Genomic DNA, 26,428 nt, shown 5'->3' with positions numbered 1-26,428 from the left:
ATTAACCTAGTAACTTAGTTTTGGTAAACCATTCTCTGCAAGCATGTGAAAAATAGGTAATTGAAAATTGGCTACCCTTGTGATGTCAGAAGGGAATCATAACGCCCCTTAATCTGCACTATCCAACCACGGCACAGCCATTTAGTGCAGATTTCAGCTCATTTGCATTTTAAAGGACACACCCAAAACTACACATTTTGCACACATCTACAAAGTGTCAATTTTAACATGTTATAATACATTATCTATGGGGTATTTTGAACTAAAATTTCACATACGTACTCTGGGGGCAGCAAAGATTTATTTGACATCTTAAAAAATCTTGTAAAATGTCCCATTTAAATATATTTTACATTTTTATACAATTTAAGGCTTAAAGGGGCTACAAGCAATATATGTACCTTGAAAAATTATAGCACTAAATGACCTTTTTACTTCTTGTAATTAAAAATGAAATAATGAAATATACATATACACTTTCCAAATCTTTTTCTAAAATCTTGACTTGAATAAAAACAGCTCATGTGTGCTATACTGTCAGCTAGCTATAAGCATAACATATCCATTCTTCCACGTAATGACTAATTACATGGGAACAGCGGTGGCACTAAATTGCTGTAGGACAGAGCCAACATGAGAAATGTGCAGTTGTCTGTCGGTAAGCGAGTTAAGGGTTATAGTGTGGGCACTACTGTATCTCTCTCTCTCTCTCTCTCTCTCTCTCTCTCTCTCTCTCTCTCTCTCTCTGTCTCTCTCTCTCTCTCGCTGTATTTGTGTGAATGAGTAAGCAGGACAGGTGCTGGACTATGACATCAGCCCTTATGTGTTCCCATGGTCACCACGCTCTCACAGCTGCAGTGTAAAACAAATGGCATGTAACAGCATCAAAACGGCCATTAGGAAAATCAATACACCCCTTTTTAGTGAAGCCCCTGTTGCCTTGAATCTAGAGGATTTAATTGACTGATGTGAGAGGTTCAGGAGGGGACTGTCCTTTTATCTGTTCATTTGCAGCATGAGTTTGAGAACAGTGATGGGGTGAATGTCATGAAAAGAAATTATTATTTCCGTATGCCTAATTAAACGATCACATTCACAAGTCAACACTTAAAATAGTAGGTTGAATTGACTTTCAAAACCAAGTTGTTTTAACTTTTTTTTACAGTGTAATGACCACTACAAAATCCAGAAGTTTGTTATTTTTAGTCCGAGTTTATAAACTTAAAATTAAACGTAAAGTCTTTACAGCTATAATGTGAAAACTATTAATTTGTACTATTTAAATTGATTATATAAAAGTACATTGTCCTAGTGTATGTTGTGCGTTATTAAATTCACTTACATATATCAAAACAATATTTATGTACTACTGTATAAATACATAAAGTGAATTTATTATCAGATTATTTTGTCTCCAGATGCACACCAGGGGCCTTATTTATGAAGCGTGTGAATGCACAAATTTGATGGTAAAGTTTACGTACGCAAAAATCCATTGCAAAGTCCATTGGCGTGGAAAAGTGCTTAGCGCCACGTCAGGGTCTGAGCAGACGTACACACTTTTGCTTGTCTGGTTTTTGAACAACATGATCTCACAAAGTTCCGTGGCATAGTCACGGAATTTTGTGCTAATTTTTCCGTGGTATTCTCACGGATCTCCGCATTTTTCCGTGGCCCTGCTACCTAAACCGAAGCGAAAATGGTAAGAAAATATGACAAAACAGTTGAGTAACCAATCCGTGAGAATGCCACGGAAAAAGACAGTCCGTAGCAAGGCCACGGAAAAATGAGCGCAAAATTCCATGACTATGCCACGGAAATTCGTGAGATCAGGTTGTTTTTGAAATATAAGCATTCTTGCTGCTCAAAAAGGGTTTAAACAATGACATTAATTATTCTCTGTTTAAAGGCAGAGATCTGAAACTGCTCAGCATTCTCTGCGCGTACGTTCGGTTTATGAATTTCACCAACGCATTTTTGATAAATGATCGTGAGATCAAATGTAAGATGTTTTCTACGCAGCATTTTATAAATGAGGGCACCGTTTTTGCAAGATTTGTTTGTAAAAACAACTTAAATGTCCAAATATAACTAATCCTGGATTAATCTAAACCCTAATTTAAACCCTGTACGGGAAACCACCCCAAAGAGTTCATATTACTAAGTTAGAGGTACATGTTGGTAATAAATGTACAGCTACATACTGTATCTCAAACAGTGCAAATGTCATGACGCTTTTGCACATTCATTGAAAGAAACTGAGAGATCAAATGAGACATAATTATTTACTAACCTGCTGACCATGCTAAACGCACTATGGTTTAAAAATGTAAAGTCCCATATTATCAAATCTAAAATTTCATGTCTTTTTCATGATAACTGAGGTCTAGGGACTATGTAAGTACCATATAGGTTTCAAAACAGTCCAATTCACACAGCCTGCTTGAAGAAGCTGTGATTTTTTTATGAGCCGATGTAACTTCTGTAAAAACATGACGTCAGGAACACACAGTCACTGCCTTCAGTCACCACCCCGAGCACTGTCACCATCCACCTCCCCACCTCCTTTTTGCCAAACAAACCCGGGCCGTTAAATTATTAGAAAAATAATGCTTGTAAATAAATTTAGCTTGTTCCAAAACCTAATTTTAAAGCTGGCAATGGATGCTTTAATTTTTGCCGTTGATAGCATTCTAATGCAGTTATTAATGACGTTATTAGAAAGAGAGCGAGAGCGACAGAGACAGAGAGAGAAAGAAAGAAAGAGAAAGAGAGAGAGGGAGAGCGAGCGAGAGATAGAGGGCGAACAAGAGAGATTGTGTGAACGAGGCTACCTCTGTGTGTCTCTAAACAGCGCTGTTATTGCCTCACAAAATTGTCTGTCATGTTGTTTTTGTTAGTCCTTTATTACAGTTAACTATGCGAAGTAATATAGAACTGTAATGTGGTCAAGAGATCTGCCTGGAACTATGTTCGCTGTGCGTTTCATACGATACGATGTGCACACCTCAGAACGTTCATCAGCCAATCAGATTCAAGCGTTCAACAGACCTGTAGTATAACAATAGTTAATGTTAATTTATTCCACAACAAAAAGTTCTACCTTAGCCGTCTGTCCTAAACATTTCACAAGCGACTGCTTTGTCAACGTGGCACAGTTTAATGCCGGTTTCTCCAAGAATCATTGAAGAAAAAGCTTTGAAATATGGTATCTTCAAGGTTCCTAAATATTCTCTGTCAGGCTGTATGGTTTGATAAAGCACCCGTAACTTTTATAGATCCATGCTGTTGTACTTTTCCTTTGCAGTATGGTCCTTTAAAGGCACACCATGAAACTTTTTGGCCACTAGGGGGTGCTAGACATGTATTTTTCACTTCTAGCGCCCCTAGAGGCCACAAGCGCCACAGCACTGTCGCAAAGGAAAGGAACTGGCCAACCTTAAAACTAAACTAAACCTTAAAACTAAACTAAACATTTAAAACGCTAAACGGTCAACATTTTGAGACAACAGGGAGAAACGCAGTCATGTTACAACTTTCTGATGAGCAACTCGTCGTGGCAGAAGCCATGTCTCAATCTGAAGGTTGCAGCCTCCAGATGTCATATTTCTAAGCTGTGTACGTCATCAAGACTGTCTTATTTCACAATATTAACAATTACAAAGTTGACTATTATACTTAGTTAATCGTAAATTGTTGCAGTACACCCCAAAAAATGATGTGTTGGATTTACTTAAAATATATATGCACCATTTTTGCATCACACTTTTTAAGTATTCCCAACTTTGATAGTTTTACTTAAAATTAACAAGAAAACCTGTGTTATATTTACTTACATTTTTTAAGTAAAGAATGATGATGAACTCAAATATTTAAGTTCATATGACACATATTTTCTTGTTTATTTTAAGTAAAATTATTCCAAGTTGGGATTACTTAAAAAGTGTGCTGCAAAAATGGTGCATATATATTTTGAGTAAATCCAACACATATTTTAGAGTGAAGTTGGAGCAATTTAGTATACCCAATTAAGCTAATCTGCATGTTTTGGACTGCGAGAGTGTACACAGAAAGGTCTCCTGAACAAAGTCTTTGTGTCATGGTCCTGTCAGACATCCGTGCTAGATGTCGGTCTGAGTGCATCTGACAGGACCGTGGCAGTATCATGTTCTGTGTGGGAACATGTGGGATCACATTCTGTGTGTGGCTGCCACATGTTCCCGGTGTCTTGTTGCTGTCGTGATCTTGCCAGACCTTAGTGTAGATCAGGTCTATGTTCTGTGGGCAAGGTCAGGGCAGCAGTGTGTGTACGTGGGAACACGTGTGTTCACATCATATCTGTGTGACACGTGTTCCCAGTGTTTTGTTACTGTCATGGTCTTGCCTGACCTTGGTTATTATCCAGAGGGCAGGACCAGGGCAGCATTGTTTTATGTGGGAATACGTGTGTATTCACATCATATCTGTGTAACACGTATTCCCAGTGTCTTGTCACTTTTACCCTACTCCCTTATGTAATCATGTCTTAAGTGATTAATTATGTTCACCTGTTCCCCATTGATGTGGTGTCTTTATAATGCCCTTGTGTTCTCTGTGTGGTGTGCGTGCGTTGTTTGATGTTTGTGAAATCCAAGTTTTATGGTTCCCGGTTATCTGTTCCAGTTATTTGTGTTTCATCACATTGTTTTGTTCCTTTCCGTTTTACCCCCTCGTGGGTGTTTCAGTTTTTGTAAATAAATCTTTGTTATATTTTCTTACATCTTGCGTTTGGGTTCATCTTCTGTTACTTTTCATTATCCGGTTTAGACCAACCGTGACATAACGCACGCACCATACAGAACCCAGCGAGATGTTTGCTGGCAGCCGCCTGGCGATACGGGGAAGGAGATCCCGCCCCGCATATGAGTCGGGGTACGAGTGTTATGACCCACTCGTATGCGGGCCCGAAGGTAATGCCAGGCGGCGACCGATCGGATCGGTTGGATCCCGCCAGACTCAGTCCAACGAGAGGGTCATAATGACCGGGTCCATCCGGATGGGGATGTCGAATCCCGTCCCCCCGGTGCTAGAGACTACTCCCGGGGCCAGTCTCGGACCTGCTCTCCCTGCGTCGAGGGGGAGGAGGAGAAGGACGAAGAGGGCCTCGGAACCGGCGCAGCCGGAGACCCGTCATCCGCCGGTGCAGCCGGAGACCCGTCATCCGCCGGTGCAGCCGGAGACCCGTCATCCGCCGGTGCAGCCGGAGACCCGTCATCCGCCGGTGCAGCCGGAGACACGTCATCCGCCGGTGCAGCCGGAGACACGTCATCCGCCGGTGCAGCCGGAGACACGTCATCCGCCGGTGCAGCCGGAGACACGTCATCCGCCGGTGCAGCCGGAGACACGTCATCCGCCGGTGCAGCCGGAGACACGTCATCCGCCGGCGCAGCCGGAGACACGTCATCCGCCGGCGCAGCCGGAGACACGTCACCAGCCGGCGCAGCCGGAGACACGTCACGCGCCGGCGCAGCCGGAGACTCGTCACGCGCCGGCGCAGCCGGGGACACGTCACCCGCAGCCGGAGACACGTCACTCGCCGGCGCAGCCGGAGACACGTCACCCGCCGGCGCAGCCGGGGACACGTCACCAGGCGGCTTTTCAGCCGCGGGACTTTAAGTTTCATAACTTTGGACATTTTGTTCCCCCTGTTTTTGCCCCACCTCCCCTTCATCATATATTGTTTTTGTTACATCACCCCAATCCGTTTGTTACCTATGTTTGTTTACCCTTGTTGTTTGTGGTATTGTTGTCGTGGTTGTCTTCTGTTGTGCAGTCTTTCGTTCCTCGTGTTTAATGTTTTTGTTTGTTTTTGTTTGTGACGTCTTGTATCCGTCTTTTAAGTGGGGGGTACTGTCATGGTCCTGTCAGACATCCGTGCTAGATGTAGGTCTGAGTGCATCTGACAGGACCGTGGCAGTATCATGTTCTGTGTGGGGACATGTGGGATCACATTCTGTGTGTGGATGCCACATGTTCCCGGTGTCTTGTTGCTGTCGTGATCTTGCCAGACCTTAGTGTAGATCAGGTCTATGTTCTGTGGGCAAGGTCAGGGCAGCAGTGTGTGTACGTGGGAGCACGTGTGTTCACATCATATCTGTGTGACACGTGTTCCCAGTGTTTTGTTACTGTCATGGTCTTGCCTGACCTTGGTTATTATCCAGAGGGCAGGACCAGGGCAGCATTGTTTTATGTGGGAATACGTGTGTATTCACATCATATCTGTGTAACACGTATTCCCAGTGTCTTGTCACTTTTACCCTACTCCCTTATGTAATCATGTCTTAAGTGATTAATTATGTTCACCTGTTCCCCATTGATGTGGTGTCTTTATAATGCCCTTGTGTTCTCTGTGTGGTGTGCGTGCGTTGTTTGATGTTTGTGAAATCCAAGTTTTATGGTTCCCGTTTATCTGTTCCAGTTATTTGTGTTTCATCACATTGTTTTGTTCCTTTCCGTTTTACCCCCTCGTGGGTGTTTCAGTTTTTGTAAATAAATCTTTGTTATATTTTCTTACATCTTGCGTTTGGGTTCATCTTCTGTTATTTTTCATTATCCGGTTTAGACCAACCGTGACACTTTGTCTGACTTAGCTCTTGCTTGAATCAGAGACCTTTTTGCTGTGAGGAAAAAATTATGCGCACTAACCCACTGTGTTGCCCTCTACACTGAGCACACACTTCTCAATCATGGTAACAATGAACAAACATATTTTTTTCAAAATAACTCTAAATACAACATATAACTAACATTAACAACATATCCACATAAATAAACCCAGCAATCATTAAAACAGTCATCTTTTTTAGTAAATATTAACCAAAGAAGTGAACGTGTCGCAATGCATGCTGGGAACTATTCAGACCATTGTTTTTTTTTAATTGCTTGTTCAGATTACTCAATTTGGCAAGTTGGGTAAACAAATTGGACAAAAACTTAAAACTCCAGTCAACAAATGATATTTGTTAGCAGGATGATTATGCTTATTTCATTCAGTGAACACAAATTAATGAACTGATGCCCTTCAACAAGAAAAACTTTGTTTTTTGTTAAAAGAACATTTTGAAGTTGGATTTTTTACAGGGCATGTGCTTTACAAAATGGCTATGACAGATGTCATAATTTTTGGCTGGAAAGGCATCATGGGAAATCACGTGGCTCTATAGTTACTTAAAATGTTATGCTAGATTTACTTAATTTTGATGCAATTTTTATAGTAGCTAGCATTACTTATGTTTTTTCATTGTATTTTTGGATACATTTAAGTTCACCTGGTAACTTAACATATTTAGTATGTGTAACACAAAAATTTAAGTAGAGGTTGAAAAGTTATAAATACTAAGTTTTTTGTGTTTAATCCAATTACTTTCATAAGTTATGGTTGTTCAGCCAACGAATCGTTTTTTAGAGTGTATGCTTATGACTTGCGAATGTAATGCTCAGTTTACCTTAATAAACCAAGTAAACCGATGTGGTCCAAGCAGACCTAAAGGCTGCCGCTTTGTAATACGTAACGCGAGTGACAGCAGAACGCAGCAAATGAGGAAGAGAGAAGAGAGAAACGCTCGGATCTGATTGGTGAATGAATAGGGTTTGGTTTTACACTGTGTGAGTTTGAGCAAGTTTGACTGCTATTGCATCCTGGATTGTAATGTAAATATCATAGACACAGTAAAAGAAAGGTAAATACGCGAACACCGCATGTGAATACAGGGAACTATATGCAAGATAATCGCCGTCATTTATAAAGAACATCGCATTTATGTATGAATTAAGAGTTTATATAAATGTAGCCGGGTTAAGAGTACCTTTGTTTAAAATAAAGGAAACCAAAACAGTGGCTTAACATTAAACTGGGGTTCTTTTATTCCTGACCACACTCAAAAGGAGTGCAGCATTAAATATTTTCTTGCTTTCTTTTAGTATTGGTTTTGACAATTTTTAAAGTGGACAAAAATAAACCATAACACTGAAATAACACAAGTTACTTCAATTGGCATAACATAGAAATAAAAGAAAAGAAAAAAATGAAATTGTTTCTTTGGCTGTAATACTCTGTAATGCACACAAGCCCCTTAGTTACACAAGAAAACACTATTTTTCACCTAAGCAAACAACGGTAGTGGCCCAATTGTGCTCTGAAAGATAATAAAAACACAAAAAGATACATATAGGGCCAATTAGAATTCACTTATCACTCACATTACATAGTAACACAACCAGCATTTAGTATTTTAACCCCAATCATAACAAAAACACAATTATCACATGAATAGCAAGTATAAACACATTCAACACGCATCCATTACATTTTAAGAAATCAAAGACACATCAGCAAAGAAAATAATAAACAAAACTTACTTTGCAACAGTCTCCTTTAGCTCACGTGACATACAGCTTTGCGTGTGAACTCACATTTAACCTCTCCCCTCTAATACAACAAAGAGAGAGAGTTTCCAAACCCTTAGTACAACACTTTATTAAACATTAGCTGCATTACAGTCATAATTTATCACTCAGTATCATAATACAGCACTTACGCTCAATATGAGAAATCTCCAACCAGCACAAACAACGTGACGAAAACCGCTCGCTCGAGGAGATCAAAACACAGCACAAACCAACAACACGAAGCCATCCACTGACCAATCTTTAAAAGATGCAATCATTACACACTCACAAGTTGATATTTTATGTTTTGTCCTCAGTTTATAAACTTTATCAACGCTTTCTCACCGCATGGAGCTCTGTTTACTTCCTAGTCTCTTGCGCTCTGCGCTCACGTGCTCATCGTATACTCGTGCACTCTTAAAGGGGCCACAACACTTTTTTTATTAAAACACATTACTGCTCATCATTTACTTACACAAGCATAAACACTGTTTTAAGTGCATTAAATTAATGGTTTATCACATGCTTTGTTTTATTTAAGTGCAATTAAATTATTTTACCCGGATATACTCTCCCCTGCTTACAGTCATCGTCCGCGGTGACTGCTAAAACGTATCTCTATTCCTGGAGTTTCCCAGAGGTATACAGAACAATACCAGCTAAAACCTGGGAAAGAACATCAGGACTGACAGACAAAGCTCTACAAGTGGGCTTTGGCAACCTGTTCGGATTACTATGAAAACCAGCAGTAGACCGTTGGCTTCTACGTGGCAAAGGACTTGGTGCATCCTCCTGACTGTGTGCAGCTCTTTGCTTTCTGGGCACTGGAACTGGCCTAGTTACCAACACATTTAAAGGTAAACCAGCTCTTTCTGTTTCATGATGGGAAAATTCTCTGACATTATTTGCCTCATTGTCCAATTGTATATCATCATCATAACTTTCTTGTGCTTCTTCCATTACAGCTGCAGCCTCATTCTCTGGTTCCACATTTGGTTCTTGTGATTCCTCCATAACTAGATCAATCGGGTTCCTTGCAGGCTGTATAGTCTCCTCCACAAGCACACATTCTACATCCAGCGAAGGCACTTCTCTTTCCATCTCAGAGGTAGGTACTTCTGTTGGTGTAACTCTGCTTCTTGGTTTTGGGACTGGAACTGCCCTCGGACAGGGCCTGATATTAGACCTATGCACCCTCTTCGCAGGACCTCCTCCCACAGGCTCCACCGTGTAGGTTGTACCCTGCACTTCCACCACCTGATAGGGTTCGGGTGCCCAGGCATCCTGGATCTTGTTCCGTCCTGGAGGACGATGTCGTAAGTACACGTGCTGACCAACTGATACCTCTGGACAAAATACCCCTTTGTCATGCCTTGCAACCCGTTCTGCTGCCTTCCTTTCCGCATAGTCTCGTGCTCTAGAGTGCGCATCCTGGAGACGGTCTCTGTGAACGGTCAACCAGGTAGGCTCCTTTTCTCTCACTGGCTCCTGACCTAACAATGCGTCCACTGGTAAGTGTGGCTGCCTCCCAAACAGCATGTAATAAGGAGAGTGGCCTGTAGAGGAGTGGGGGGTCACATTATAGGCGTAGACCAGTTCTGGTAAGTATTCCGGCCACTTTCGTTTCTTGTCAGGCGGTAATGAACGCAAGAGGTCGTGCAGCGTTCGGTTAAACCTCTCGCACTGTGCATTCCCCTGAGGGTGATGAGGCGTAGTGCGGGACTTTCTTACCCCATATAATTTACAGAGCTCTGCAATAACTGCACTCTCGAAATTGCGCCCCTGGTCTGAATGGAGGCGCTGTGGCACGCCATACTTTAGGAACCATTCCCTCAGAAGGACCTTAGCGGTAGTGTCCGCCTTCTGATCGCGGGTGGGAAATGCCTGGCTGAACTTCGTAAATACATCGGTCAACACTAGGACATTCTCCCGGCCGTCAGATGCAGGCTCCAATGTGGTAAAATCCATTGCAACGACTTCTAATGGATGAGAAGCTAAGAAGGGGGTCCAAGGGGCCTGAATTTTGGGCTGTGGCATTTTAGATAACACACACCTCTGGCACTGCTTCACCCATTTATCTACAGCATCATACATTCCCACCCAATAGCAGCGTTGTCTGAGAAGACTTAGTGTTCTCTCTACTCCCTGGTGTCCCATTTCGTCATGGACACTGCGCAGCACCAGCTCAACTAGGCATGCAGGGAGCAGCAGCTGATGGCATTCCCCACTGGACACCTCATCAACAATTCTGTACAGGAGTCCTTCTTTTTCTTGGACCTTGTCCCACTGCTTGAGCAACAGTCGAACTGGTCTGGACAAGCCCATTCTCTCAGGTTTTGCGGGCTTCCTCTTCATGTCCCAAAACCTCTTGAACATGCTGATGGTTGGATCTGCCTCTTGAAACTGACGAAGCTCATCCCTTGTGTATCCAGGTAACGTTGGGGTATTCTCTAGAGGGTATTCCTCTCCAGAACCTTCATCCTCTATGGCTGCATGTAGTTGCCCTGTTCTTTCCTGGCTAGGCCCCACCACTAGTTCTGCCAGGTCAGGCCCCACAACTGCTCCTGTCCGCAGCCCATTGCAAAGAGCTACACAGCCATCATACTCCGAATCGTCAGTCTCCACTTCCCCGTCTAGTCCTGGTCGTCGGGAGAGGGCATCGGCTGCTGTGTTACACCGCCCAGGACGATACTGCACCTTAAAATCAAATACAGCAAGCTGTGCAGCCCATCTCTGTTCAATGGCACCTAATTTGGCCGTGTTGAGGTGGCAGAGGGGGTTATTATCGGTCAGTATGGTAAACTTGGATCCGAGCAGGTAACTCCTGAATTTCTCCACCACTGCCCATTTGAGTGCCAGAAGCTCTAGCTTCATACTGCTGTAGTTTCTGTCATTTCGCTCTGCACCCCTCAACCTCCGGCTTGCATAAGCTATGACAGCTTTTCTCCCCTCTTGCTGCTGGTATAACACAGCGCCCAACCCCAGGTTACTCGCATCCGTCTCAAGTATGAAAGGTAGAGTAAAATCTGCGTAGCCCAGCGTTGGAGCACAGGTAAGTTTCTTCTTGAGATGGTCAAAGGCTTGTTGGCATTCCGTCGTCCAGGAGTCCTTGAACAACTTATTGGCCTGAGCAACACTGCCCTGGCGTACACAAATGTTTACCACATCATGAAGCGGACCCGCCACCTTGGAGAACCCCTCGATGAACCGACGATAATAGCTGCAGAATCCTAAAAAGGATCGCAGCTCTTTCAGGGTGTTAGGGACTGGCCACTGCCTTACTGCGTCCACTTTATCAGGATCGGTGGACACCCCCTGGGCAGACACAACATGACCCAGAAACTTTACCTCAGGCTGCAAGAAGTGGCACTTTTCCACCTTAACTTTCAGCCCAGCCTGTCTCAATCTCTGAAGCACTGTCTCTAGTCTCACCAAATGCCCTTCAAATGTACTGGAATACACCAGCAAATCATCCAGATAGACAAGTACCATTTGAAAGACCAAGTCACTCATTATGGCCTGCATGAGCCGCTGGAATGTCGCTGGCGCGTTACAAAGGCCAAACGGCATCCGTTGGTACTCATAGAGGCCAAATGGTGTAATGAAAGCAGTTTTGTGCCTGTCCTTTTCATGCATTGCCACCTGGTGGTAGCCACTGGCTAAGTCAATGGAGGAAAACACCTTAGCTTTACTTAAAGCATCTAAACTCTCATCTATCCGCGGCAACGGAAACGCGTCGCGTCTAGTTTTGGAGTTTAATTTCCTGTAATCGACGCATAATCGCAGATTCCCGTCAGCTTTCCGAACCAATACCACCGGGGAGGCATATGAACTGGAGCTTTCTCGGATGACACCCCTTTTTAGAAGTCCTGAGATGTGCTCTTTTACCTCTTCCAATTGGTTTGGTGGTATTCGTCGGTAAGGCTGCGAGACAGGAACATCATCACTTACAGGAATCTCATGTGTGACGTTCTCAGTATAGCCAAGATCATCATCGCATACTGCAAACACATCCAGATATTCTATCAGAAGTGCCTTCAGCTCTGCCTGTTGTGTGGGGGTACCGCCTATCTTCACTTTCTCTAGAGGACACTGCAAGCCAGGCCCAACCCCTGTCATTGACCTCTGGCTAACTATAACCTCCTCATGATCAGCAGAGATCCGCTGGAACTTAACCTCACAGGAGCTACTGTCAATGTGATGGCCCTGGGTAAGTACCCCGAGTTTTAGTTTAGATGGTAACCACACGTCCTCTGGTGACAAGTTTACTACCTGCACAGGGAATACACGACTGCCAGGCGACACTAAGGTAGGAACCAAAATCAGGCCACCCGGCAATGGCGCATTTCCCGGCTCAAACAAACCTATGTCCCTGTTTCCCATCAGTTCTCTCGGTATTCTAGCTTGAATTGTTGCCACCGAGGCTGCGGGCACATAGGACTTACATGTACCTGCCACTCGGACCATACGGTTTGCCTCCCCTAAGGTAGCTTCCTGCACTCTGCTAAAAGCAGCCCTCCAGTCATTATCCAAGGTACCCTCCAAGGCATTATCAAATTCAGCCAAAATCAGTTGTTTACAGCGTTGTGCTATATTCATGCCGAGTATGCCTGGAGGTGCTGTGTCAGTCTCCACATCATCGTGGTCACGTATCACCAAAAACCCACACCCAGGTACAGTCAACCCCATTACTTGGATATCAAGTTCAACATACCCAAGGTAAGGAAGTGGCAACCTATTAGCAGCAGTGATCTTTAACCACTTAGTGGTACAATGTATGTCTGTATCTTCCCCATGAAGATGCTCTTTAAAGAAACTCTCAGTTAAAGTGCTTACATTACTACCAGTGTCCAAAAGGCACCTGACAGCTACCCCCCCAATGTAAATTTCTACTTCTGGGCATTTGCCCACTGCACGCTCTAGGAACCGCTCTTTAGTCAGCGTGCCACTCTTTGAGCCATCAGTGCCACCCCTCATCGCTCGGCTCTTCGCGATGAAGGTGCCTCGTTTCCCTGGGCTGAGGACTCGGGTGGAGCTGGCACAGTGCTCTCTGGGGCACGAGGTATAGTGCATTGCCGAGCTAAATGTCCAACGCCCTCACATCTTAAACAAATGGGTTGGCCATCACGCGTGTACCTTGGCTTAAACTGGCGCCTACTGGGTTTCTCAGAACTTGGATCAGACCTGTGGGTAGTGAGATCACGGACAGCATTGGTGAGTTCTCCGATTGCCTTCCCTTGTTGTGAAATTACCTTAATTACCTCTTGCAGGGCTACAGTCAGGTCGTTTGTTACAGTATTACTCACATTTGTATGTTCTACATTTTCTTCTACCCCCATTAGGTTTCTAGTTTTAGCAACATTAGCCCCACGAGGTCTCTCTTCTGAACACCACATCAAAGCCTCCTCACGGACATCAAATAATGTAGCACGGGGGTGCTCTCGAACCACCTTACGCAGTTCCCTACGGAGGGCTAAATCCCTCACCCCCTCGATAAATTGATCTCTTAACGTCAACTGCATGTTTGGAACAGCGTTTGGTGACTGCTGAAGTGCAGCGCTTAACATCAAAGATAAAGCGTGCGAGTAATCGCGAAAATCCTCACCATCCAATTGTTTCCGCGCGTAAAATGCATGTAACAATTGGGGGGTGCTTCGTTTTTCCCTGAATGCGGCGCGCAAGAAAGAGAACAGGTCTTGAGGTGACTTATCTTCCCCCCCCATGCACAGCTTAACCTCATCTAGAGCTGAACCCCTTAAGTGTGAGAGGATAAAATCCACCTGATCCTCAGTATTCAAACCTCTCACTCTTATAACTCGCTCCAGTTCCTCAATGAACTCATCAACATTTTGGCTGTCTTTACTCAGGTCCCCACTAAAGGGTACAATTTGTCTCTCCCTTGGTATATACACATAGGACCTAGTATTAACATTAGTCATGTTAGCAAGAGCTGACACTACTTGATCATGTCTACGTCCCAGCTCAAGTATCTGTGATTGAAGCTGTGAAATAGGGTTACCTCCCTCAGTGTCCAGTTCTGGAGCTGCAGCACCCGCTCCTTGAATGTCCTCAGCCTGCCCGGCTGCACTCTCTATGGGTTCAACGTCCATGTTTTTGAATTGTTACGAAAAGTCTTAGGTCTTTAACAGTCTTTCCAACAAGCCACGTCCTTAACGTTTCTAGTAGTCCTCGCACAGCAGTCCTTCGTCCTCGCACGGCTCCTCCCAGTTTGGCACACAATGCTTTGCAGGATCTCCCAACACTTGGCCGTTCCTTACCACTACCGTTGTTTGCAAACACCCACAATAGTACTTAAGTAAAAGAAAGCCGAATAAAAAAGGAACCCCACTCCTGGTACCAAAAATGTGTAGCCGGGTTAAGAGTACCTTTGTTTAAAATAAAGGAAACCAAAACAGTGGCTTAACATTAAACTGGGGTTCTTTTATTCCTGACCACACTCAAAAGGAGTGCAGCATTAAATATTTTCTTGCTTTCTTTTAGTATTGGTTTTGACAATTTTTAAAGTGGACAAAAATAAACCATAACACTGAAATAACACAAGTTACTTCAATTGGCATAACATAGAAATAAAAGAAAAGAAAAAAATGAAATTGTTTCTTTGGCTGTAATACTCTGTAATGCACACAAGCCCCTTAGTTACACAAGAAAACACTATTTTTCACCTAAGCAAACAACGGTAGTGGCCCAATTGTGCTCTGAAAGATAATAAAAACACAAAAAGATACATATAGGGCCAATTAGAATTCACTTATCACTCACATTACATAGTAACACAAGCAGCATTTAGTATTTTAACCCCAATCATAACAAAAACACAATTATCACATGAATAGCAAGTATAAACACATTCAACACGCATCCATTACATTTTAAGAAATCAAAGACACATCAGCAAAGAAAATAATAAACAAAACTTACTTTGCAACAGTCTCCTTTAGCTCACGTGACATACAGCTTTGCGTGTGAACTCACATTTAACCTCTCCCCTCTAATACAACAAAGAGAGAGAGTTTCCAAACCCTTAGTACAACACTTTATTAAACATTTGCTGCATTACAGTCATAATTTATCACTCAGTATCATAATACAGCACTTACGCTCAATATGAGAAATCTCCAACCAGCACAAACAACGTGACGAAAACCGCTCGCTCGAGGAGATCAAAACACAGCACAAACCAACAACACGAAGCCATCCACTGACCAATCTTTAAAAGATGCAATCATTACACACTCACAAGTTGATATTTTATGTTTTGTCCTCAGTTTATAAACTTTATCAACGCTTTCTCACCGCATGGAGCTCTGTTTACTTCCTAGTCTCTTGCGCTCTGCGCTCACGTGCTCATCGTATACTCGTGCACTCTTAAAGGGGCCACAACACTTTTTTTATTAAAACACATTACTGCTCATTATTTATTTACACAAGCAAGAACACTGTTTTAAGTGCATTAAATTAATGGTTTATCACATGCTTTGTTTTATTTAAGTGCAATTAAATTATTTTACCCGGTTATATAAAAAAATTGCCTTAAAGGGGAATCGAACACGGGTCGCTCGTGTCATAGGTCTGTGACACTAAAGACTGTGCCACAGAGTCACATAATAGAAGCTGCTCTCTACATTCGTTAAGTAAGCCTCCAGCAAAATTCACATTAAAAACAAATTGTGTGGAGGAAGTGACGTATGCCGTAAAGCAGTCGAATTTTGTAGTTTTTTTTGTGCTCCTCTTACTACCAGAAACCCTAAGTTTTAAAATACGAGTAAAAGTGATACAGACCCCGTCAGGCTATGGTAGATGTCATTCAACCTATTTAAAGTCGATGTGGTATCACAAGGGTCTTGAAAATTTATTATGAAGGTTGAAAAATTACATGGTGTCACTTTAAATAAATTTTTTTGGGGAAATGCTTCTTTTATGGTATTGTTGCAAATAACCCTGTATAGCACCTTTATTTTTTAAGAGTGCCGTGTGAATGTAAACACCGTCAATGTCTCGATGAGAGCCGGGCACCGCCTGTAAAAAATGTTGTGCCGCCTACACCCCTAAGAGGAGGAAGTGATGTATTTGTGCCCTAAGAACCCCTAATGCTATAAGGCATTGAGCTCTCTCTCTCTTTCTCTCTTGCAAAGGCATTTGTCACCAAAACCTGCTTCTGAGAACAGCTGATCAGGCTATAATATCAGAGAATTATGACTTAAAAACTCTGGGTGGCCTGTTCACTTTATGCTGTGACAAGTTTTTCTTATTTAATGCGTTTTTCTGAAGCATTTGCCTGATTGGTTTTCCACTAGCATCACAGGTCAAGAAAACATACTCAGTTGCAATAGATCCATTTTAGTAATGCATAAAAGGGACCAAGACTGAAGCAAATCCATCCCATCTGTTTATAGTGATCCTCATCATTAAATTTACTACATCTCATGATGTGCATGCAAAATCATCAAAAAGATTTTTACAGCATTCTGGCATTTACTTTCAACACAACTGATGTTTGTTAAAGGCTGTGACATCACCGTGGACAATCTGATCAACATGATGGTTTTATGTAACAGTGCATTTATGGGAATGTCATCATGGAGTGGTAGAGATATTAAAACGAGAGTTGAAACAGACCCCCAAAATGGGGGATTATAGTGCTCCCCTACAGGGTCAGATGAAATGCACATGCTAACTGTACTACTCAAATGTGGAGTGATCATGAAGATAATAAATCTGTATGTGTGATGCTTTACATGGCTCGCAAATGCATTAATCCTACATGCTTTTTCGATCTACATCTTCTTTAGTACTGAAGCTATATATGAAACATCAAATGTAACTTACGAACATTACAAGCATTACATATAATACAACAAATGACCCCAGTGGTCTTATCATTAAACTACATTGTGACCTACACAAATGCACTTAACCACAACATAAACCACACAGATATACTGAAATCAAACAGTAGAAAATACCCTGCTAAACATACAAAGATCATAAAAAATGCTCCTGCATGATTTTTGTTTCATACATAAAGATGTCTTTGGTACAGCATGACATCATTGTCTCTGATGTCACTTCTTCAACCGAAGAGCTTGCATCAGGGGTACCCACTTTGACTTCGGGCACGAGGATGACGATGGATATCTTAGAGCTCGAGGGTTCTGAGGGCCGTCATATTCATCAGCCTCAGATGTGATTTCCATCTTCTGTATGATCAATTTCAGCAGATCATGTTGCTTATTCAACACACTGGCCATTTCTTTTAACCTTCAGACACAAACAGAATTAACTTTTTTGTAATGATTGTTCATTAAAGTATTTTCAAGTATGAATTGATTCCATCTACAGCTCTGTGACACAAGTCACCAAACAGCAATGTGAAATACTGACAGCATGCTGGGATACATGCAAAATGTATTTTTAAAATCAACTGACCTCAAGGAAAGTCGTGTTATAGATCCGAGAAATTTGATTAATTTATTTGTGTCCATGGCACGAAATTCAGCTTTTTTCATGCCTTGAGCACAATTGTCTTTTTCGTGTCACAAATTTCTATAAATAGTTTTTCGTGTCCGTTGCACAATTTTCTTTTTCGTGTCATTTAATTTATTGTTTTCTCATTTTTTTTCTATTTTCTTACCATTGTCGCTTGGGGTTGGGGTTAGAATAACTTTCTGTTACATTTTTAGACATCCTAACCAAAACCCCAACTCTAACCCTAACTACAGGTGAGAATAGTTTTAAAGCCGAAAAAAAACATGTAGAAACCAATACATAAAAGTACATCCTAACCAAAACAAATCTAACCCCAACCCGAAGCGACAATGATTTAAAAATAGAAGAAAAAAAAGATAAAACAATACATAAAATGGCACGATAAAGAAAGTCGTGCCACTTACACGAAAAACTATTTATAAAAATTCGAAATTCGAGTGACACGAAAAAGACATTAGTGCTAAAGGCATGAAAAAAGCTGAATTTCGTGCCATAAAGAGATGAATAAATGAATACAATTTTTGCATGACTATAACAAGACTTGCCATGAGATCATGTTGCTTTAAAGCCCTAAATTCAAGGTTATTACAACAAATATAATTTTTTCAACTTTATACATGTAAAACATTAGTATTGTGTTGTTTAAAATGAAGAAGAATTTGTTTTCTTTGCAGTATTTGAGGTCTGAAAACATCGCATTGTTTTTGTTATTTTGAACAGCATGTTTCCTTTTCTGCAAATATAAACATATGAAGAGTTTTGTTGCAAAACGAGATAAGAAATCAGAAATTTTGTCAGAAATCTCATTTTTTGGTTGTGTATTCCAATTAATATCAATTCAACTGCAGCTGGTTTGTTTTGATTTAAACCTTTATAACTGAAAAAATACAGCTAAGCAGCACCATAAAACAAAATAATAACATGATAACATGATAAAAAACATGTTTTGACAAAAATATTAAAAACGGAGTTATCTCGTTTTGCAACGAAACTCTTCATATATAAACAATATTTTTTATTTGGAATTTAAGTGAAATATTCATTAATTGAAACAAAAATAAGCATTTTACCTATATAGACATGCACTATAAATAGTAAATTCAGAAAAACTGAAACTAGTTTTGGGGTGGTCTAATTTTTTTTCCAGAGCTGTATAATGTTAGTTTAAATAGTGTATTATAGTCAATGAACACTAGAGGCCGCTCAACCACAAGTCTAAATGAAGTACACCTTACCTACACTCTTAAGAATAAAGATACTTTCAAAGCTGGTTTACATCGTTGGCATAGAAGAACCTTTTTTAATTCCTCCTAAGACCAATTTAGTTCTTCTAAGAACCATTTCTTTCATACATTTCTTACTTACATATAAATCTAAAGGATCGTTTTTCACCTTAAATAATCTTTTGTAAAACATCAAGATGATTCAGATGTTAAATGTGCTTAAAAGAACTGTTTAGACAAAAAAGGTTCTTCTATGGCATCGTGAAGCACCTTTATTTTTAAGAGAGAATCTCTACTTATTTATTGTTACCGTTACTGTTTTACTCAGTAGCCTATACACGTTTCCCCAAAGCCCGATTTTGAAATCTAGCTGAGTAAAACCAAAACATCAGTGGAGGTATAACCTGTTCTTCTGTTTGTGCAGCTCTCTCTCCAGAGGTCCTCTCTGACCTGAGTTAAGGTTCAAACGGGTGCGAACTGTGTTTTGGATTTCGCCATCGACCAAGGCCTGCATCAAGACTTTCTGTACAAGTGGTTGTCAATTAGTAGTTATTTAAATTTCATGTGTATATTCAAGTACAGAATGATGTGCAAGAATTAAAAAATATGCAGAACATTTTATTTTTTATAGACAAACCTTGCATTGATTGGGATAGATAGTGATGGTGGGTTTGTCCACTCGCTTTAGGAACCAGTATGGCAGCTTCTCTTCTAGAGTTGTGTGAAGTTCAATCTGTATTGAGTATCTTGAATTAGCGTGTTGTCCTTTACAGAATACAGCACAATATTTTATGTCATTCTCATTGTGTGAATTCTAAACTCTAAGAAAGGATGTGTTCATTTTTTACACATTGTTTTGTGTCAGTGGCGGCTCGTGACTGCTCATCCGAGGGTCGCTAATTCAAAATAAGTGTTCGGAGTGTCATGTGTTTGGTTCCTTTTTCCAAAATATCAAAGTTCTGCACTTTGAGAGATCCTGTGTGCAACACGTGTTTTGTCAAAATAAGTGCCTGCTGCACACGCGTCAAAACAAACGCACGCAAGACACTCCCTTAACAGTAATCTCTGATTACGCAAGTTAACTTTATGTTTCTTTAGCAGAAATTTGGAAACTAACATAAGGTCTTTCATCTTCATAGATTATTGGAAAGAATTCAGCGAAATATCACTGGAAACATACATCAATTAGAGGCGATCAAAGCAAAGCAATCTGCTCACCTGCATGGCTATCCTTTTTAATTCTGCATTTCTCTGTACCTCCGCAATGTCTCCCACCGCCAAACCAATCTGCAGTATGATTGAGACAAATAAGCTTAATACTTCCAAACAAACTGCAGCTATCATTAACAATAATGGCTGTCTTTCGGCGTGCCAGTCCTACCATTAGGTTCATGAGGAGAATCGGCATCAGAAGAACAAAAAGCACAAAGACTAAATAGGTGGTCCCAGGAAACGCCATATTGCCGTTTTTATAAGCATCCAGAAATGTGCTCTGGTAATTCAGTTCTCCCACTGTCATTACAAACGTCTGGGCAAGAGAAAGACTGAAGGAGCTAAACTCATCCTGTTGAAAGAAAAGAAACATCATTATCGAACCGTAATGATTTGCCAGGGCTTGATGCGTCTGTCGTGCTGAGTTGATATGATCTTTTGGACGTACGCGGTGAAGCATCAAAGCGTAGAAGGACAAGCCGAATGCCAGCAGGAGGAACATAAAGAGAACCAAGGTGCACACCAGGGTCCTAATGATCCCGCCAAACATGACCACATAAATTCCTATTCGCTCAAACCTGGAGTGTAAAGAGATAAAACAGTGACTGAACGTCTTCTGTGTTCAGAATTAGTCAGTTACGTGCACACCACAAGCGACTTGTCACTCTTGTTGCTAATCTCTTTCAATGAGGTAGTTCCTAATTCCGGTTGTTCTAGTAACAACTATAAACCAACAAGTAACTGTCCTCTCAATAAATGACGAAAGACGGATGATGCGAACTCCACTGCTTCTTTCTCATTGGTTGTCACTCCCGAAATCGCTCGTCATTTGAATAAAGTTAAACTGTTCTTAACTTAGTGGTGTAGCTGGACACGCCCACTTCCTGTCACCAATGGTCGCTGTTGTTCGTGTCACCAGAAATCGACAAGCTTCCATTGACATGAATGGGATCACGACGCTCCGCCATTGCTAGTCGCTGGTGGTATGCACGCAACTTTCGATTTATGGATTTTTAGATATTTATACTGGAAATCAATGCAAGAAAATTAAGAAAGACTTCTTTTTTTTGCTGTGTAGTTGTTTGTTTCATCTTTAGCTTTTAGATTCACTACACTGAATTCAAAAGTTTATCAACTTGAATTAACAATTCATTTCCAACTTTCTTGACTAGTAAGGAGTTGCCACAAACTACAAAAAATCAATTCGAATCAGCTAAAAAAGTTATTTCAACTTTATTTTTATAATTTTTAGCAACTCCTCACTAGTCAAGAAAGTTGAAATTAATTGTAATTTCAAGGAATTTTTACAATAATTATGCAGAAAAATCTGCCATGTACACAGTCCAATTCACCATCATGCAGAATTCGTAAATATCTTAAAGGGACACTCCAGCTCCCCTAGAGTAAAACATTTGATTTTTACCATTTTGGAATCCATTCAGCTGATCTGGTGCTACAATTTTTAGCTAAGATTAGCATAATTCATTGAATCTGATTAGACCATTAGCATTGTGCTAAAAATTAACCAATGAGTTTCAATATTTTTCCTATTTAAAACTTAACTCTTCTGTAGTTACATTGTGTACTAAGACCGACCGAAAATCAAAGTTTGTGATTTTCTAGGCAGATGGCTAGGAACTATACTCAACATGGCTATAGCAGGTGCAATGATACTACGCAGCACCTGAAAATAGTCCTCTGCTATTGAGAGTAACCAAGGGGACTATTTTCGGACAATGTGCAACATCACTACGCCTGCGGCAGCCATGTTACATCAGCAAAGTCCTTGATTATTACGCCAGAATGAGAGTACAGTTCCTAACCATATCTGCCTAGAAAATCGCAACTTTACATTTTCCGTCGGTCTTAGTACACGATGTAACTACAGAAGAGTCAAGTTTTAAATAGGAAAAATATTGAAACTATTTGGTTATTTTTTAGCACAATGCTAATGGTCTAATCAGATTCAATGGATTATGCTAAGCTATGCTAAAAGTGGTAGCGCCAGACCCAGAGATCAGCTGAATGGATTCCAAAACGGTAAAAATCAAATGTTTAATTCTAGGGAAGCTGGAAAAATAGCATATTTTCAAAAAAAGTAAAGTGTCCCTTCAAGAGGCTAATTGGCTAATTCGTAGGTTGGTCATTCGTGCCAGTTCCGCTGGACACGTCCCAAACCTGTTTTTGGGTTCGTTCTCCGGAAGTCGCGTTGGTCGACCGCATACGTCATCAAGGTTTAATATTTCGGGTTTAATTTCAGAAAAGCAACCATTACATTTCAAGGTAAGAATGAAACTACAATGATTGTATGTCTTAAAACAGGGGTGCCCAATACGTCGATCGCGATCGACCAGTCGATAGATCGCACATAAGTTAACTGTATATGATGCTCCATGAGCATCGGAAAACAGAGGGCGAAATAGGCATTATGAGAGGGGCCAATCAAACCAAAAGCGTTTATGGCAGTTGCAGGCGCCTTTTTTGAATGATATTCTATGGACAGGGAGTGTTTGCGCGCTATTTAAGCTTATGCGCGCTGAGCGCCTTGCGTTTTTTGCCGCTGGCCGCAGCACGCGCCTTTAAAGTAGTGATGGGTCGTTCGCGAACGAGCCGGCTCTAAGCGAACGAGCAGAGCCGAATCTTCAGACGCAGGCAGGGATGGGACCATAAGAGCCGGCTCTTCTAAGGGAGCCGAGCCAGAAGAGCCTAATCTATTAAAAGAGCCGGACTGCCATTACTAAAATGTAAAGCCGGAGCTTGAGCCGAAAGAGCCGAATCAATGGAAAGAGCCGGACTGCCCATCACTACTTTGAAGGAACGCTGAGAGCGGAGAAGCGCCGACGTCATTCGCGTCTTTCCATTGTCCAATCGCATGAGGGGAGAGGCGGGCTTTACGTTGTGGTAAGGGAAGTTTACAGTTGCTTTGAAGAACCGACTCCACTCGCTCACTCTCTCCTGCGCTGTTTGTGCACCTCTCACCATCAAACAAGGTCAGAGCAAGCGTCATCTTTTTAAAGTTTCTGCTAATATGACAGTTAACAGCAAAAGAGCGCTCACGCCTAAATATTTGATTGACAAGACAGCTGACTCGGTGGTTGCCTAGCAATAGACAGCCGCGTCGCACTCCTCTTTTTTTTTTAAAGAGAGGCTTCTGATACCATTGTCTTTTTCTAGTTTGTTTCACTAAACTGCATCTCCGCTATTTTAAGCAGTACTTGACATGTACTCAATTACTTTTTTAACTCCTCAAAATGAATGGAGTAGCCTAATGGGGACAGCCTTAAATTTAATGTAGAGATATGCAGTATAGTCCTAATACGCTTTTAAATTGTCATAAAAAAATTTAACTGTGTTTTTTAGCAGGTAGATCTTGTCGGCTTTATCATTTTAAAAGTAGATCACCACACAAAAAAGTCTAGACACCCCTGTCTTAAAAGAAATAAATCTTAATTTTCTAATGTATTTTTAACTGGAATGTGAGAACCTCGAAGACTTTTGCGGTTGAGCAACGCGACTTCCGGAGAATGCACCCGAAAACATGTTTGGGACATGTCCGGCGGAACTGGCACGAATGGCCACCCTACTAATTCATCTGAATTCGTACAATGTGAATCGTAAAAAACAATAATGAAACCCCACCCACCCTTAATTTCTGCCCCTAACCCCGATGTCACAGGGGCGAAAGCAAACTGTACACAAAAACATATGAATGTGGTCGTACAAATGAATACGAATTAGCCACCTCGTAAAATGAGATAGCGTTGGTTCTAACACAGCACTATACCATGATCTGACAAACTTTACTGGGGACTTATAGCACTGCAATCCAAACCCCAGAAAAAGTAATTCAAAATGCTAGGAGTCTGCTTGTTTTTACATACATGTAAATGCAAATAATGCTCCAAAGTGGAACAACTGTTATGTTAATTCACCCTCAAAAGAAAGACTTTTAATATGTATTCACCACCAGGAGATAACTGTAAGCCTAAAGGCTACTAAATGTACCTTTGAAAGTAGAGTAGAAAGCTGACCCATGAGGTCAGAATAGCCACGGCTCCAGCTTCCCATTGCCATGTATTTTCTACATTGAAGCACATGGGAATAACAAAGACCAAAGAGCTTATGGCGGAAGTCCAGTCAGCAGGGTTAGAATAGTCCGTGAAGTAATTTATTCGCTTCAACGTGAAAGACAGAAGGGGTTAAATCAAGTCACCTTTACATTCCAAACATAGCACAATTTGAATACCCTACCCAGCGGCAAAAGCACAGAACAATGCATGCAAAAACTGAGTGATGTTTTGATAAGTAAATTACTGGGCTGTAAGGCATACAGAGCTGCATGTATAGCATAAATAAATCCTTAGAGGCAAAGATCAGTGCATCTTTACTCCATTGCAGGTACATTAAATGGGCATTATGTCATTCATGATTGGTGAGCTTTGATTGCACTCCACCGAGAGTCCCTGAATGTTTTCTGTGATGCATCAAGGGTAGTGATGACATGACTATTACCTGCTGAGCCAACTGCACCAGCTCTTTGCCAATGGCATACACGTTCATGACAAGCACCAAGATCATACATACTGAGATTAAATATTTTTGCTGGAGGAAGAAAACAGAATAGAGTTAATATACACTGACATAGTATCACATACAGTATTCAAAGGTAAGTAACAAAGTAGAAACCTACTGTATGCTACTAACTGAATTTTAGTATCAGTTAATGACAGTAATTCCCATAGTGGTGGGTGCTCGTAAAACAAAGTTTTAAAAAAAGCCTCACGTCATTCAAAAATACTGGTGTTGCCAGAATCCATTAAGAATCTGATTAAAAATGCTCATTTACAAAAAAAAAAAACATGTCAGATGCAATTTGAGGGTTTTGCATCTGAGCTCTTCATATATTTTCTTTTTTATTAAAATGATACATGGTTTGTTCATTCCTCAAACGCGAAATCTAATAACATTAGTGTCGGCTTCTCGACGGCATGTCACTGCTCGAAAGATAAATAGTAATATTCATACATGATTAGTCATACTGTACTTCAGTTTATGGACGTTATAACCTTGAAGTAATGGATGAACGGGAATCTAACGAACGTTACTCAGTTTATAATGACACTCACTAAATTAAATAATGGCGTAAGTGCAAGGTTATAACCAGGTGAATGCACGACGAACGATTTTGAATGATAGCGTTTATAATTAACCTGTCAATGCATAACAGATCAGGCCAACATTGAAACAAGAACTATGGGTCAATGTGACCCGGCACAACATAGCGACATATACAACCTGAGACGAATGATCGCACAGATGACAGCATCAGCCTGCTTAAAGTAACATCTGCCATGCACACTATTTTGGCGCTATTTAAGTGTAGTATCACCTTTAGAAGACAGCTGCTGGGTAAACACCAACTACTTAATAGGGTAATATGATTTTCCAATGTGCACTTTAAGGCCAATATTAAGCAGATTTAATGCGAACGTATATAATATGTCCCAAGAGCATTGGGTGTATATCCTTATCTAATTTTTTAAGGAAGTGTCGTTTACAGCTTTTGCATCTGAGCTCTTTAAATTGTATTCCCTCAAATTCTTGTGCCTTTTCAACACATCTCTTCCTTATATTACTACAGAAAGTTTTAAATAGACATAATCTACCTCGCTAAAAGATGTAGGCACCATGATGACAGATGTGGCATTGGTTGACCTGTCCTGGCACGGTCTCCGACTAAGAATGAGGTACGTGAGGGGCAACAAGCCAAACAGGTATATAGCCAGGTTGAGCAAATGAACCTTGCTTCCATACGCCTTCCTGTCAGAATAAATACATAACAAGATTTCAGCCAGTTTAACTGTTTAAAGTGTTCTTCACAGACTCTACAGTTTCAATAGATGCACAGAGTAATGTGCAGTGGCTTCTTTAACATACCACTTCATCTCCAGGTATTTTTGGCTCACGGGGTGAGTCAGAAGCTCCAGTCGGTTGTACTGCACCATGGCCTACAGGGACAAGAATCGTGATGAATCATTTTCACACTATTTTAGAAAGCA

The 26,428-nt window shown here is 41.2% G+C and overlaps 1 protein-coding gene across 1 annotated transcript in view; it reads right to left on the bottom strand.

Moving 5' to 3' along the window:
* Positions 1-16,816: 16,816 nt before the first annotated feature.
* The window catches only part of trpa1b (transient receptor potential cation channel, subfamily A, member 1b), a 34,567-nt gene continuing 24,955 nt past the window's right edge, over positions 16,817-26,428 (bottom strand). Inside the window, exons 19-28 of the mRNA XM_055182921.2 lie at positions 26,307-26,377; positions 26,036-26,189; positions 24,882-24,971; positions 24,375-24,544; positions 20,818-20,947; positions 20,539-20,721; positions 20,376-20,444; positions 19,795-19,890; positions 19,562-19,680; positions 16,817-17,706 (exon numbers count right to left, since the gene is read on the bottom strand). Coding sequence (XP_055038896.2) covers positions 17,511-17,706; positions 19,562-19,680; positions 19,795-19,890; positions 20,376-20,444; positions 20,539-20,721; positions 20,818-20,947; positions 24,375-24,544; positions 24,882-24,971; positions 26,036-26,189; positions 26,307-26,377 — 1,278 coding nt within the window. The 3' untranslated portion in view covers positions 16,817-17,510. The remainder of the gene's footprint in view (positions 17,707-19,561; positions 19,681-19,794; positions 19,891-20,375; positions 20,445-20,538; positions 20,722-20,817; positions 20,948-24,374; positions 24,545-24,881; positions 24,972-26,035; positions 26,190-26,306; positions 26,378-26,428) is intronic.

This window comes from Misgurnus anguillicaudatus, chromosome 25 (assembly GCF_027580225.2).
Source record: "Misgurnus anguillicaudatus chromosome 25, ASM2758022v2, whole genome shotgun sequence".
Lineage (NCBI taxonomy): Eukaryota > Metazoa > Chordata > Actinopteri > Cypriniformes > Cobitidae > Misgurnus > Misgurnus anguillicaudatus.
Note: the sequence above shows the minus strand (reverse complement) of the source record. Positions and strands in the feature narration are given on the sequence as shown.